This window comes from Trichosurus vulpecula, chromosome 2 (genome assembly GCF_011100635.1).
Source record: "Trichosurus vulpecula isolate mTriVul1 chromosome 2, mTriVul1.pri, whole genome shotgun sequence".
NCBI lineage: Eukaryota > Metazoa > Chordata > Mammalia > Diprotodontia > Phalangeridae > Trichosurus > Trichosurus vulpecula.
The window spans coordinates 268,027,212-268,043,038 of record NC_050574.1 but is presented as its reverse complement, the minus strand read 5'-3'; the positions used below and the strand labels follow the sequence as shown (position 1 = coordinate 268,043,038).

Genomic DNA, 15,827 nt, shown 5'->3' with positions numbered 1-15,827 from the left:
AGCATCCTCAGTAATTTTAGAGTTGCTGCAAGGGAGGGGGTAGTTCTAAAACCAAAACATTTTGGAACTGCTGGACTACAGAAGATGATTGTATGTGTGTGAGGATGGGGTGGGAGGGGGATTGCAGGGCTGATATCTAAGGTGGGAAGAAAGTGACTGGCTTTACAGTCATTGTTCTGAAATGATAATGTTTAAAGGAGCCTCCCTCAAAACTCCCTCAGCAACCTTTCCTTGGATAACACCAGAAATAATGACATCCAGACAGTTCTAGAATTGTTTGCGTTAAGTTACCAGGAAAGCAGGGAGTCCAAAGACCCTGACTTCATCTGGGTTAGGGAAGCAAGGACTGTGAGTGGCATATTAGGCTGTGGTCTGGAAGGACCTCAGAAGTTAGAATAGTCATATCGGTGGCCAACTTTTGATCCTCGCAGCAACCCTTTGAGGTAGGTAGCATGGGTATTATTAGCCCCATTTTTCAGACAAGCAAGCCGAAGTTCACATAGGCTGAGGTCTCATGACTGGTATCAGAGATGGGACTTTAATCTGCTTTTCTCACTGAGCCATCAAGGTGCAGTTTATCTTGGATATCAGTCCCTTATCAGAGATATTTGGTATAAAATCCTATCTCCCCTCCACCTTACCATTGATAACTTCCCTAATTTAGTTGTATTAATTTTGTCATGGAAAAGCTTTTCATTTCACAGTCCAACCCTGTATAGAGGCTCCTTCTTTATCATCTCTCGTAAGTAGTCTTTTGGCCTCAGCTCCAAGACCACTAGAGATGGATAACTCGTGACCTCCTGAGGTAGCTCAATCTATTTTGTGATAGTTTGGATTTTAAGGAGGGCTCTCTACTTATAACAAGTCTAAATCTTCCTTTCTCTAATGTCCACACATTCATCTTTATTCTGCCTACAGGGGTCAAGCAGAACATGACTGTTCCCTATTTCATTATATAGCCTTTCAGATCTTTGAAGGCAGCCATCCTCCCCCTCCTTATGACTTCTCTTTTCAAAGCTGAACAGCCCCCCTTTCTGACTGATCCTCATTCCTAGGGCAGCACAGTTTGAAATCCCCTTATGATCCTGTTTGCCCTCCCACAGACCTACTTCTGCTTGTCAGCATTTTGATGACAACAGAACTGCACAGAGCTGGCTGATAAAAGCGGAAGATAACGATATCACCACTTCTCTTGTCCTGAGCAGCCCAAGATTATATTAGCTTTTTTTAGGTTCTCTATCACAGTATTGATGCCTATTGAGCCTGGTATAGATTTGTAATTTTGAGCTGATAGCCTGCTAAAGTCATCATTTAATTTTCATAACATCTGGGCACACCCTCCCCTTTTTTTAAATTAAAATTTATTTTTTCAGTGAACAAAAATGTTGTTTTCCCTTCGTCCCACTTCTCTCTCCACTGAAAAATAAAATGAAACTATTATAACAAATATGAATCATTAAGCAAAACAGATTCTTTCATTGTCCATGTCCAAAAAATATATGTATTTTAGTTTGCACGCTGAATCCTTCACCTTTCAGTTCTGTGGAATCTTGGAAGATGCTCGGAATAATGGCTTGCTCCTCAGCTCCTCCCTGAGGTCATGGTAGGAAAGTTCATCCTATACCTTCTGAGCCAAGCCTCATGTATGCGGTCAAAGCATTGCAGTCAGTCAACCAGCACACATTTACTGAGTACCATCAGAGCCTTGTGCCAGGAACTGAGGACAGAAAGGAAAAGATGGATGAGTTCCTGGCCTCAAGTTTCTCACATGCTATTAGAATCTTGGAGTGCTATTATGACAATCCAGAAGAGGCCAGAAGGATCAGGTTCAGTGATTAAGAGGGAAGTCATCCCTCTGCTCAGATCCCCCTACTCAGAATGTTTTCCTCTCTGTAGCACTTTCCTCAATCCTGTCTCCCTCCAGTTGCCACTCCATGCAGTTAGAACTTAACTATGGGTGATCCGTATTGTCACCCTGAGCTAAAAAAGCAGGCAACCTTCTAATGCCAGTCAGCCTGTGCTAGTTTGTTCTGGCTTCCTGGCATACAGAATCTGTTGCTGCTGGTTTCCAGTGTAGCTCATCCTCTTTCAGAATCATTTCCCATTCATAGGATAGAAGCTTGGTCTGCTGCTACTTGGGGGGGGGGTGTGAGTGACAAGAATAGTGCAGGATTCTTAATAAAAGGATCCAAATTCGAGTCCTCATTGACTGACACTTGCCACCTGGGTGACAGTGGACAAGTGACTCTTAGTGTTTCAGATACTTCATCTGTAAAATGAGGGGGTGTAACAAGAATTTTACTTGCAGCTACCGTGGCTGTGTAAGGCCAATAACAGCAGCACACAGGAAGGCTGCTAGCATAGGTTCTTTGATATGCTTTTCTAAGGAAAGCAACTTTAAGGTGTTTACAATCTCATTTTAATTAACCATTCATATATCATTCACTTAGTTCTGGGGGAAAAGCCAGCCCCTGGACTTCAGAGAGAATACAAACAGAAATTACAAGCAGAAATTATAAACAGAGCAAAATAACACAAATCAACAGACAGGCTTCTGTCTGACCATAGCAATACATACATAATTACCAGAGAGAGAAGTGTCAAGATCTGGGTTTTCAAAGCCGGGGGGCTCCTTAATGGCTACCCAGAGGCTCTACATGAACACTCTTCCAATGAGTGAGCCCCAAAGCAAAATGCTAACCTCAGAATATATAAACACTTCTTCAGGATCAGAGGGCATCACAATCATGTGACTCAAACTCATGTGGCTCAGGCTTTCTTATGACTTAAGCAGGTCATCAAAGACTCTTGATTCAATCAAAGACTCTTGATTGAAACAAAAGCAAGACTTAAAGGCACTTGATTGTCTTAGTGCTTTCCATTCCAAAAGAAAAAACAGGGAAAAGTCTCACCCTGTTTCCCATTACAGGGGGTTGGAATAAATGATCTGTGAGGACCTCCCAGGTATTAAATCCTATGACTCCATATCTTCTGCCATGATCTAAGTTTGAATCCTGGTTCTATGACCTTATGCAAATCATTTAAAGTATCTGGGCCTCAGTTTTTTCAACTGTAAAATGAACTAGATCTCTAAAGTTCTTTCCATTGCTAAATCTTTGATCTGAAGATAATTCTAACACAAGATACAACATCTTGGACACCAGTTGCTGTATGTTATTACCGTCATTACTGAAAATAGCCTGGTCTTCACACATTTCAGCATTTTGGGCTTTGCTGTCAGTCATGTAAATCATCAGGATCTGTTTTTGGAATCAAAAATCTCCTGGTGATGTGACACGTATGGAAGCATTGCTTTTTGAATCTATACCAGTGTATAATCAGCATTTCATTTAATGCATTTGTTAACTTCGGATATTTGGTGATAAACTGATGGTTTTTGGCCTGTGTATACATGGTATGAATATAAATTAACCATTTTTTTTAAAAGAAGCTTATCAGAACTTCTACATTGAGTTGAGTGTTGTCCCTTTCAAAGCCTTTACCTTTACCTTTACATTTATTTCAAACTGTGGTGTTATTGTTTTAACGGCAAACAAGCCAAAATACCAAGCACGTGTCTTTATGCTTCAATTTCATGCTGTTATTCTTCATTTCATTGCTTCTCAAAAAGATATCATGTTAGAGAAACGGCCATTTCCCATGTCTGGTTGATGAAGTTAACGATATTGACTACCATTAATTAGGTCATTGTTTTTAGTGTTTTCTTTTCTATTTGCCCTGTTTCATTCTCACTCTTTCTTTCCCAGCTGCTCTTGTAACAATTAATATGTGTCTGTGAAAAGATTGCCTAGAGTAGAAGAAGTGCACAGTCATGGTGTACTGGTCCATGTGAGGATCCAAACCATGACATTGACCCCCCCCCCTTGGGCATTGTGCTTTCTAAGCAACTGAAAATCCTACTCTGGCAGTAGACTAATTGTGATTGTCCAAACACTTTGGGCTGTAACTTTCATCTTGTAGGTCTCAGCTACTCCTTAAATGTTTTGGGTTTCCTTGTTTTTAGGATAGTTATCAATTATTTCACTCTCTACAGCAAGATCAGGATCACACAGCTAGTAAGCATTTGTGGCAGGATTCAGATTCAGGTGTTCTTGAATTTGGTCAGGTCTTCCATGCCTGTGATATGCTGCACTTCAGAGGAGAATTGAAGAGACTATTAATAATCATCATTACAAATACTACCAAATTACACTTATCCCTTCCACATCACAACTTTCCCCTTTGTGGTTTCGATACATTGTGAGTTGGCATGAGGAGTTAAATGAGAATTTTTGGGGAAGTTTTGCAGAAGCTGCGGACAACATGTGAAGGCCAGCACATGACACAGAAAAAGTTTAGAAACTCAGAAGTGCATAAAATATATGTATAGTATTGTATAACATCAACATATTTTATCTTTTAATACCATAATAATTCAGACTACTTCTGCAGTACAAAGGGAGGGCCAAAAAGTTTTATGTGGATTTTCCAGATAACAGGATCTCTGTACCTCTAATCCCAGTGAAGTATTTCTGTAACACAATCTAAGATATTTGGTGTACTTCATTTAGACCAGAAGCTGCTTGATTGCATTAGCAATGAGTTTCTTGAATTGAAAGTCTGGCAGCCCAGTATTGTGCACAGAAGATTGAAGAAAAGGTGGAAGACTTAGATTCTAGTCTGTTCTTCTACTTTTAAGCTGTGTGACTTTAGGAAATCACTTAATCTCTCTGATCTCCCAGATGAGGGGATTGGGCTTCACATTTGCCTCCTGACACCACCCCTGTCTGGGCAGGACTTGGGTCCTTCAGGGGACCCCAGATCCCATTCATCATCCAGTCTCGTTTAATAACCTACCACGTTGCTACCTCTTTTCCTCCATCCAGGAAGCAACGCCTGTGTATCCAAGCCCTGCAACCTGCTGTGTTTGCCCAAAGCCAACCACAGCAAGAGTTGCAGGTGTCCCGAGGGTGTATCCAGTAGCGTCCTTCCATCTGGGGAGCTAAGGTGTGACTGTCCTCGGGGCTATGAACTGAAGAATAATACCTGTGTCAAAGAAGGTGAGGCTCCATTGTGTCTTCTTTGGTTTGTCTCCCTTCTTTTCTTCCCCTTCCCTCAACCCCCAGCCTTTTCCCCTTGTTCTTGAAACCCTAGGGTAGAATCTCAGCCTCAGGTTCCAAATCTACAGTGCTTATCTCCCAAGCTCAAAGAACCCGGAGCTGCTGACCTCCAAAATGAGATCCCTGTTTGCAGATACTGTGCTTTTCTGATTAATGTCAGAATTACACCCCTCACCTTTTTACTGTTCCTTCCCCACATCCCTGGCTAGATGGTACCAGTCCACCTTCAAACAATGAATATCACCTGGCCCTTTCACTGCAGATTCCCCAAGGTGCCATTGTCAGCTTTTACAAAAGGCCTTGGATCCAAGTGCACTGTGGACTTTGCCTCACGTTGTGTTCTAGCCTGTGGGTCTCTAGTCCAGACTCTGCACACCTCCCCCCACGCCCCCTCTTGTGTTGCCATGACAATGCACTGAACCACCAGCTGACCAGTCCTTCTCCTGATGGGCTCATGTTGATGTCCAAAATTCCTCCTTTGCATTTGCCCCAGGTGCTGTTTTCCTTGTAATCATAAGCTCCTTCTCACAGCAGTCTTAGAGACTGGGCAGCTAAATATACAATGGCAGTACTTTAGACTCTTTCCTAAAAAAAATGAATAGAAAATAAAAAGATACCTTTTTTTCCCCACTGAAAAAGAGCACTATATGACATCTCAAAGGTATTTGAGATTTAATAGTCAGAATCAATGCCACATTTGGGGAGTATCCTTTCAGTATCCTGTTATCAGAACACAACCTGGCCATCAAGACATAAAAATCTTCATGTGTTGCCTCAGCCTAATTTCTTTTTTAAAAAAAGTGTGTTTTTTTCTGTGTAGGAAGTAGAGAATATTTGTTTTATTAAAAAAAAGTCATATAAGAAAAATAATAAATATATAAGTAATAAATTTTAGAAGTCACTGTAGAGAAAATCCAAATAATTCAGTAAGTTAATAAATAGAATGTTTTCTTAAATATAGGATGGTCTGGGTCCCCATTAACGTGTTCAATGTGAAGATAACTGTTCCAAGTGTTGTTATGGGGGCTTGGTTTTCCCTCATCCCACTGGCCAATGCCACCATCCTTGTTCGTCATCTCAGGTGTCCTTGTACCTGTTAGAAACATACTTAGCCTAGGAATAAAAAATACTTGTTGAAAGCCAGGAAAGTTTTAATTATAGTTTACATTTATTAAGTCTGAATAAATGGATACATCCCCTGAGCGGAGTACAGGAGAGTACAAGGACTCAGACAATAGCCAGTCTTTTATTGACTCCCAATTCGAATCTCCTGCCTGACTCTTCATTGGCCAGATGCAACTCATGTCATGCCTCCCTCAAACAGCTCGTTAAGCATGCACAGAGCTTCTAACTTTTCACCTGATTAGAAGCCTGGTTTCTGCTAAATCACTGCTCTGATCAGAACCAGTCACCTGACTTACATTCTGCTAAAGTGGGGGTGGGGAGGGGGTGGTGGTGGCAGTGCTTTTAATCCTGTAGAAACAAAACTCCCACCATTTCTCACATACCCTTTCTCGGTTTCTTTCTCTTCTTTTGCTTTTCATTAAGAAGAAACAAAGAAAAATGTCCTCTGCCCTCTAAGTGTGTCTCTTCCTGCCTCCCCCCTCCCCAGTGTTCTGTACTGGTCCTGGGGTAAAGATGAGAAAGTAAAATCCCCAAAGCACAGGCCTCCCTCACTTAAATCTAACTCACTTGCCTGTCATGGCATCACCCCCCCCATTGTCATAGTCCTCTTTCAGAACGAAGGACAAACAACACAAACCCCAAAGACCTGTGGTCCTATAGTGATGACTGTGATGCTTGGCTTGTTTTCCCTACCTCCCACCTCCCCAATTCCTTAGAGAACACCTGCCTCCGCAATCAGTATCGCTGCAGCAACGGGAACTGCATCAACAGTATTTGGTGGTGTGATTACGACAACGACTGTGGGGACATGAGCGACGAGAGGAATTGCCGTGAGTCACCTGGCTTGGGTGGGCGGACCGGCAGGTTTCCCATCTTTTCACCAGCTTGAATTTCCAAGAAGCGTGGGTTAGTTTCTCCAGACTTTTGATTCAGGTTGGGACCACCAGGTAGAGAGCAGTGCACTTCTCAGGCGGTTGTTGATTCTACTGTCAAGTCAGTCAACAAGCATTTAATTAAATACCTAATGGCAAGGGCTGGCAGTGTAATAACACAGTGCAAAAACAAGCTCTGCCCTTAAGGAATACACATACATTCTATGGAGACTGTACATACTCTGTCACTGAAGGTGAGAAGATGATCTGGATGGGGAAGGAAAGAAGAACGAAATGTTAATGTGTTTCCCCATTCAGTTAGGCCTTTTGTACAGAAATGTATGGTTCTTAAAATAACAAATTAATAATTTACTTGAAGAGGTGTATAACCCGAGCACAGTGTAATAGAAACTTCGCTGTAGGAATTGCTGTGCTGGAGGGACTCTATTTATAACTAGTTGGGGGACTTTTGGTAAGTACTTAATCTCTATGGGACTTACCTAATGTCCTCATTTACAAAGGGGGAAGCTGAGGTTGAGCTCTAAGACCTGTCACAGTTCAGAATCATTTGTTTCTTTGTAGTAAGATTACACTTAGATACAACTTCCTTAGTTCAAACAGCATCATTGGCACCACTTAGTTCAATTTATAATAGTTTCTAATTTATTGAGAGAGATATATACCTGTTTTTCAGATCTTTGACCTCTTGATGTCCAAATGGATAGGTTGGTTTTTTCCCCCCATTTCACCACAGTACCAGCCTTTACATATCTCATTTAGCAACATCCTGAGGTGTTTCAGATGTTTGTCTTCACTCTGGTTATATACAGCTGTTGTCATTTTTACAGGCTGTGCAGCCTACTTACTGACCCATTAACCACTCTTTGGAAGTAGGCAGGCTAGCCATTCATTCCAGAGGGTAAGATAGTCAAGTCATGCATTTCATCTAATGTTACAAATGCTTTTTGGGGGGAGTGGTTCCTTACCTAAGGCCATTTGCCAAAATGCTTCATGGTTATTTTTCCTGGTGCCAATGGACATGTTTCCCCAAAAAGCATGTTTGGGAAAACTCTAGGTGAAGAGTGATAAAGTTGAATGCCAGTCTTGGTCTCGTCATTGAGCTTGGAAAGTTGCTGACCTTTTCATAACTCAGTTTTGCTGCCTCTAAAATGGGCACTGTTTTAACTTTCTGTACTTCATAGAGAGGCCAGAAAGATATAATGATATTTTATCATTGGGTAGGAGTCTTTTGAGAGTAAGGATAGTGTAAATATAGGACAACCAGACACTTACCATTTAGAACCAAACAAAAGCAGAGATTGAATTACTTTTACAAAGCAGCAGGAGACATTTATATCGGCTATTGGAATTACCTCTGAAACAACCTGATGGTACTGAGGCAGGTAGTGGAAGTGGGTCAGTGAGCATTACCTTCTTAGGTTTTTAGAGAGAACTTTTTAAAAGGCAGCTCTCCAGGGCAAATTAGGTATACTTGTTTCTAGAAGCAAGGGGTTGGACAAGATCAATCAATCAAGCACCACGAATTTCTTAAGCACCTACTCAGTGCCAGCCAAAGAGACCAAAATCTAGATAGTTTCTGCTCTTGAGAAGCTTACACTTTGTCTTCTGTCCTAGTGGTACTAATCATTTCAAAATAGTACTATCATGTTCTCCCTGAATTGCTGGGGTTTTGCTTCTAAGTAGATCAGTTAATTGAAATATTGTATTTTCTCTAGTTAAGGGAAAGGTGTGCATGTTCAAAAGGTCTGCCCAGTGAATAGATGATTTCAATCTTCTGGTCTCTGCTGCTGACTCAACCACTTTACAAACAGATATTTTAATTTATTATTTGGGTGAGAGGCAGAGAGTAGAAAAGAGGGCTCACCTTGGAGCAAGAAAGTCCTGGGTTTAAGGCCTGCCTTTGACTTATACCAGTTGTAAGGATCCTGGGCAAGCCCCTAAACTTTCAGTATTCTAGGCAACTCTAAGAATGTGTGTTACGGAAAAGGTACTGGTTTGTACTGGTAGAGGGGGTGTCTTCATGTGGAAGCCCCTTAGGCTAATGAAACCACAGGTCTGGTCACTATCTTTTAGAGTGAAAAATGGAGCTGGCTCTGACCTTCTCAGGTTTTGGTTGAGATACCACATCCCATTAGGCCTTGCTGGGAAACAGGAACTGGGGCTGAGGCTTCCTTATCAGGGAAATGGTAGCCCTCTGCTCTTGAAGCTGCAATTAGTGGAGGCCTGGGTGGTGAGAGGTAAGGAAGGTGAGGTGATTAAGCTAGGTTTGGAAAGTGATGCCTGGAAACCAAGATAAGTGTTTATCTCTGCCTCCCACAGACTACATTCCTTATCCCAGTCAGTGGAAAAGTGATGCTTATCAAGATAGAACAGTGTATGTTTTGTCAACAAATGGCTAGAACACCTGGAGCAGCTCAGGTGCTGCCTTTGTGTCCTCTAGGGTATAAAGTGAGATGGTGAAAGAGGAGCTGAAGGGAAGCAGGGCGGATGCTCTCAGGAGATGGCCTCACCTCCCAAACACACTCCCTCAGCAGGAAGGTGCCAGGCCCTTGAGCATTGCAGGAGCATCCCCTTCACTCTCGTCATTTTGTATTCAGGCTCACCCTCCCACTCACATCTCAATTACAGAGAAGCCATGAAGCCCCAAATCAGAGCTGCCAAAATGTTTGCACTGGCTCCTGCAGTCCCACCCACCACTGCCACCAGGCCCCTAGCCAGCAGCACACTGCTCATCACAGGGTGATTCTGGTTTGTTGCATCTCCTTCTGTAGCCTGGCTGTTCATGGCGGAGAGAATCATTTACCATCTGGAAACAGCCAACTTCCTCAGCCTCCTCTAGGAATGGTGTCCTGAGAACAGAGGGGCTGCTAGCTCCTGGTTTTCCAGCCTATTTGTCCCAGGAACTCTAGATGGAGCAAGTCCCTGACCTCTTTGGTGGACACGCGTGTGTGTGTGTGTGTGTGTGTGTGTGTGTGTACACGTGTGTACTTGTGTCTGTTCACCTGTAGAGTATATACATAACTGCATTCTCAAAGAGCAAGTCTGGCTGACTTTTGAGTTTCATTTTTGTCTTTATATTCCCAGTGCTAGGCACATAGTAGGCACTTAATAAAATCTTGTTAATGGACTAGAGACTAGAGAAGCAGTGAGGTTCAGTGGAAAGTGTAGAATTTACAGTCAAAGATTCCAACTCTGTCATTTTCTGCCTCCCAATGTGACCTTGGCAAATAATTTAACTGCTCTGAGCCTCATTTTTCTTATCTATAAAATGGGGAGTTGTAGTATCAGTCAATCAACAAGCATTTATTAGGTGACTGCTATGTAACAGGTACCAGGCTAAGTCCAACGTATACGAGTATATAAAAAACGAAGTAATCCTTACACTACAGTCCTTACATTAAATCCTTATAGCCTACACAATAAATATGAAGAGAATAAACAGAGACTAATTAGAGGAGGGGCACTAGTGTTCGAGAGGGAATCAGAAATCACTTCATGCAGAAAGTGGTACCTGATATGCATCTTGAAGAAAGAGAAGTCTTTGAAGTGAGTAGGGAGTGGGGGTGGGGGTGGAGGCGGGGATGAAGGCCAGTGCAGAGTTCTGGAGAAAGGAAATGGAGCCCTGTGTGTGAGGAGCAGAAGAGCTAGTTGGGCTGGACTGAATAGTATGAGAAGGGAAGTAATAGTAAGTCTGGAAGGGTAAGTCGGGGCCAGGGAGAGCTTTAAAAAACTAACTGGGGAAGTATTTATTTATTTTAGCAGCAACGGGGGTGGAATTTATTGAGTAGAGGAGTCACATGATAAGATCTGGGCTTAAGGAAAAAGAAAAACCACTTTGGCATCTGTATAGAGAAGGGGGTCCACAGACTGTTGCCCAAGGACCAGATCTGGCCTGCCTGCTTTTGTACAACCCCTGAGCTAAGAATGGGTGTTCATTTTAAAAAGCAGAAATCATCATTAGCTAATGGACTATGTAAAGCCAGGGGACTGGATTTGGCCAGCCCCTGACTAGAGTGGGGAGAGACTTGAGACAGGGAGACCAATAGATGCTGTTGCATTATCTAGCTGAGAGGTGCTGAGGTTCTGAGCTAAGGTAGTGGCTGTATGAGTTGGGGTGGGGTGCAGCTGCAAGGGATACAAAGGTAGAAATGGCAAGGGAGTAATAAAGAGATGAGCAGAACACTGTTGTTACAAACCTGAGGCCGGAAGGACGACGGTGGTGCCTTGGATAGAAACAAGGACGTTTGGAAAGAGGGGAGAGCTCAGGAGGGAAGATGATGGGTTCTGTTTGAGACGCTTTGAGTGTAAGATGTGCCTAGCACAAGTTTGAATTGCCCCAGGGGTAACTGGCGAGTTGGGACTGATGTTTAAGTGAGAGACTGGGCCCAGACATGCAGGTTGAGGAGTTACATGCTTGGAGATGGTAATTAAGCCCATGGAAGCCAGTGAGAGTACAGAGAGATGAGGTTCCTGGATAGAGCGTTGCTGGCCACCCACAGTTAGGGCTGTGATATGGATGATGAGCCAACAAAGGAGACAGAGAGTTCTCTTACAGGTAGTAGGAGAACCAGGAGAAAATGGTGATGCGGAAACCTGGAAAGGAAAGAGTATCCAGGAGGAGAGGGTGGCCACAGTGTCAGATGCAGCAGATTGGTCAAGAAGGGTGAAGACAGAGCAAAGTGTTGGATTCAGCATTTGAGGGATGACTAGTAACTCTGGAGAGAGCAGTTTCATTTGAGTGATGAGATCGAAATCCGGATTCCAGAGGATTGAAGACTAAATGAGAGGAAAGGAAGTAGAGGCAATAGGTATTGTCATCTCTTAGAAATTTGGCTGAGAAAGTTAGAATGATAGCTTGAGGGAATGGTAGGGTCTAGTTAAAGTTTTTTAAGGATGGGGCAGACTTGGACGCCTTTGAAGGCAGTAGGGAAGGACTGAGTAGAGAGGGTGATTAGGTATGATTGAGGTGACAACTTGCTGGAGAAAATGGGAGAGGGGATCAAGGGCACATATTGAGAGTTTAGCCTTTACCCCCATTATTAGAGACTGGGAGAGAGGAGGTTAGGGTGTTGTGAGATGAAGAGAAGGGGAAAAGGGGGAACTTTTGTTTAATGGCCTCAATTTTCTTAATAAATTAAGAGACAAGATCCTTGGCTGAAAGAGTAGGGGGAAGGGGTGGTATGGGAGGCTTGAAGAGACAAGAGAAGGTTTGGTATAACTTCTGTGATGAGTGAGATAGTAGATAAGGGATGAATAAAAGGATTGCCTTGTTTCAGTGAAGACTCAATTTTAGTTGAGTAGCATGGATTTATAGTGTACTCAGTCAACACTTTTTTGCGATTTCATCCAGCTCTAGTCATCAACACATGAATATGACCAGAGGAAACCGATAGTCAGAGCCTGGGAGGCCTGGGGTTTGGCGAGTTATGAGTGATAATAAAACAGTGGGGTAAGGGATTCCAGAGTGGAGTTGGTAAATTATAGAATAGAGATTAGGAAGAGCAGAAAATGACTGAGAAAGTACCCAAAGTTGGAGAGATGTGAGAGTTTTTGAACAGGAAAATGGAGTATTTGTGAGATCGTGATGTGACTCTCTTTGTGTGTAGTTGAGGTGGGTAGAGATGTTAGGTCATGGCACATTTGGAGGCACATCTGCTAGGATACTGAACCCCAGTGTTAGAGCAAGAGTTGGGGAAGAGAGGAAGATGATGAGTCAGGCACTGTACTCCTTAGGTGAAAAGGCAGAATCCCTTGGGAGCCAATATGCAACTGCCACCATAATGTGAATGAAGTGAAAATAAGGGAGAGACTGCTGAGCAATGACAGGAAGGGGAGATCTGGGAATGGAATTGGGAAGCAAGGCGATTCCAACTCCCCCTCCAGAATCAGTGGGTCTGAAGGTGTAGTCAGTGCTGGAGACAGTGGTCTGGGATGCAGGGAAGGGAAGCCAGTTCTCATTGAGTGCAAGAAAATTGAAGGAGCATGGGAGAAAGCTGGTCCATGATGAAGTGGTTTGTGCACTATAGACAGAATTCCAGAAAGCAAAGTTAAAGGGCTGAGCAGGGCTGGATTGGATCAGGGTTAGGGCAGAGTTGAGGAGGAGAGATGAGAGAATTTGAGGTGGGAGGCGAGAGGATGAGACTAAGTTGTTGGTGACTAAGTAATCAGGGAGGAGGAGTGAAATAGGAGGTGGGAGCCTTCGGGGTAGGAGTGGGTAGCAAATGAGTTATAATGCTCACAGTCTCCTGGGTTGTCATTGCCTGGCAAGGGCCAGGGGGGTGTAAAGTATGTGCTTTTCCAGGGCTGATTGAGTGAGGATGGGAAGGGTGGGCAGTGTTTACCCCAGTCACATCATCTAAGTCATGTAACTCCTCCCTGTGTCTTCTTTCCTTTTAGCTACCACCATTTGTGATCTGGACACCCAGTTCCGATGCCAGGAGTCTGGAACTTGCATCCCACTGTCCTACAAATGTGACCTGGAGGACGACTGTGGAGACAATAGTGATGAAAGTCACTGTGGTAAGGGGAAACGAGAAGGCTGACTTCTGAAGACCCCACTGATGTAGACCGTATCTTCCCATGTGAAATAAGGAATATCTTGGGGTTGTTGGGTAGACAGGGCTTCCAACATCTGGTGCAAAATCTTCTCTGTTCTAATTAGATAACCTATCTCCACACCCAGATTTAAAACCACTTTACTACCCACACAGCCTAGAGTCAGCTGAAGGGTTTTTTCCCCCATTTCATCTGACTCCGGTCCTCGTGCTCTATCCATTTTGTCAGCTGACTGCCCCCAGAATTACAGGGCTTTCTAATTGAGATCTTAAGTCTCTCAAAAAAGATCACCAGTAGAATAGAATCTCCTTGAGGGCAGGACCTGTTTCATTGATCTTTGCAGCCCTTCTGCCAGAATGCTTAGCACATAGTAGATGCTTAATTTCAACTTGTTGTTTTGTTAATTGATCCACACTGGGGAAAAAAACCAAGTAGCTGAATATGCATGTTGCCCAGATTTTAATAGGAAGGGCAGCCCATTAAGATATTCCGTCAGTTGGAGTATATATCTTAAACAGACATTGCAGATGGACCCCAAGTAAAGACCAGAATATTGAAGAGGTGGTATGGTGTAAGAATAGAGTGCTAAACTTGGAATGAGGAAGACTTGGCTTTAAAAGCTGCCTTAGACACTTACTACCACATTTCACCACATATTTGTTGCACCCGGGGTGGTGGTGGGTTTTTTTCCCCCAGTCCAAAAACTGGTTTATAACCTTTCATCATATGATTGTCGCATGGTATAATTCTGTTTGTCATGCTTCTTAAAAGGTAAACAGAGCAGCAATGTATTCACCAGTAGCATATGGATACGCATTTATCTCTCAGACATTGTGAGCCCCGACCCTAGAGTTCTCAGCACTAGCACATTGTCAGTATTCAATTTTAACATGTATTCGTGAGTATTCTGTGCATCCTAATCTTGCAGCAAAGGCAGTTTATTTTTAAGTAATACTGGCACAATAAAAAAAAAAAAGCTTCACATGATGGTCACATCCCATCACATCTTTTGCAAAAAAAAAAAAAAAATTGGCATAAAATCGGCGACTTTTGTTCAGTGAAATAATGTAGCTGTGTGATTCTGGACAAGTCACTTGGCCTCTAGGTGACTCACTTTCCTTATCTGTAAAAGGAAGGGGCTTCAGTGGCATCAAAGAGTCCTTCTAGCTCTAAATCCTGTGAATAGGAGAAGGAAATGGGGCTAAATCCTATTTGGAAAATTATGTGACTTTGTATTTTCACTGAATTTGAACTATTCCCTGCCACTGAAGGCCATCTTTTGTTAAAAATCATTTTCTTGACAATGCTATTCAACTCTAATATGAAGAAGTCTTAGTGTACATAATCATTCAGTAAGTGTTTAAACCAGGGGTGGGGAACTTGCGGCCTCATTTGGCCCTCTAGTCCCTCAAATGCAGTCCTTTGACTGAATCCAAACCTCACAGGACACATTTGGTTTATTCAGCACCTACTGCGTTGCTGGCCCTGTGCTAGAATTAGTCCTTCCCTTCAGGGAACTTACGTTCTATTAGAAGAAGAAAACAGAAGCACAAGTCAATGAAAAATGCATACTAACTAACTCGGGGTGGCTGAGGGACTGGGGGTTATTCTAATATATCTGTGAGACTCGGGAAAAACCTGAGGTGGAGCCAGGAGTGTGAAACAAGGAGCTCCCCACCCCGCATTAGGGTCTGCTTCACCCCATTCACCAGCACCAGGACTGGACACAATAATATGTTTAAAAAAAATCCTCAGTCATAGTAGACCTGGTCTGCCTTGACTTCATGCAGCATTGCTTTTTCCCTTTTACTCTCTGTGTCCTCCATTTTTGTTTGAACCCCGGGGAATAGGTGACTTTGGGGGTGTCCACCACCTGAAGCGCCTTGAGGGCAGAGATTGTGTATTGCTCCCCAACTTGTTACGGTTGACATCACCATATCCAGATTGATCTTTACAAGGCACTGTTGTACTGATGATGCCTGAAGAGGGCAAGCATTGTCTTCTAACCCACTTCAGGTATCTCCAGTCAGACAATACAGGTAAAAAGCAGTTCCCGGGGCAACTAGGTGGTGCAGTGAGTAGAGCACCGGCCCTGGAGTCAGAAGGACCTGAGTTCAAATGTGACCTCAGATGC

At 43.1% G+C, this 15,827-nt stretch overlaps 1 protein-coding gene across 1 annotated transcript in view; it reads left to right on the top strand.

The window, feature by feature from the left end:
• Positions 1-15,827, top strand: part of SORL1 (sortilin related receptor 1) — a 208,387-nt gene that overhangs the window by 140,342 nt on the left and 52,218 nt on the right. Inside the window, exons 22-24 of the mRNA XM_036745727.1 lie at positions 4,887-5,060; positions 6,962-7,075; positions 13,535-13,657. Of these exons, the coding sequence (XP_036601622.1) occupies positions 4,887-5,060; positions 6,962-7,075; positions 13,535-13,657 (411 nt within the window). The remainder of the gene's footprint in view (positions 1-4,886; positions 5,061-6,961; positions 7,076-13,534; positions 13,658-15,827) is intronic.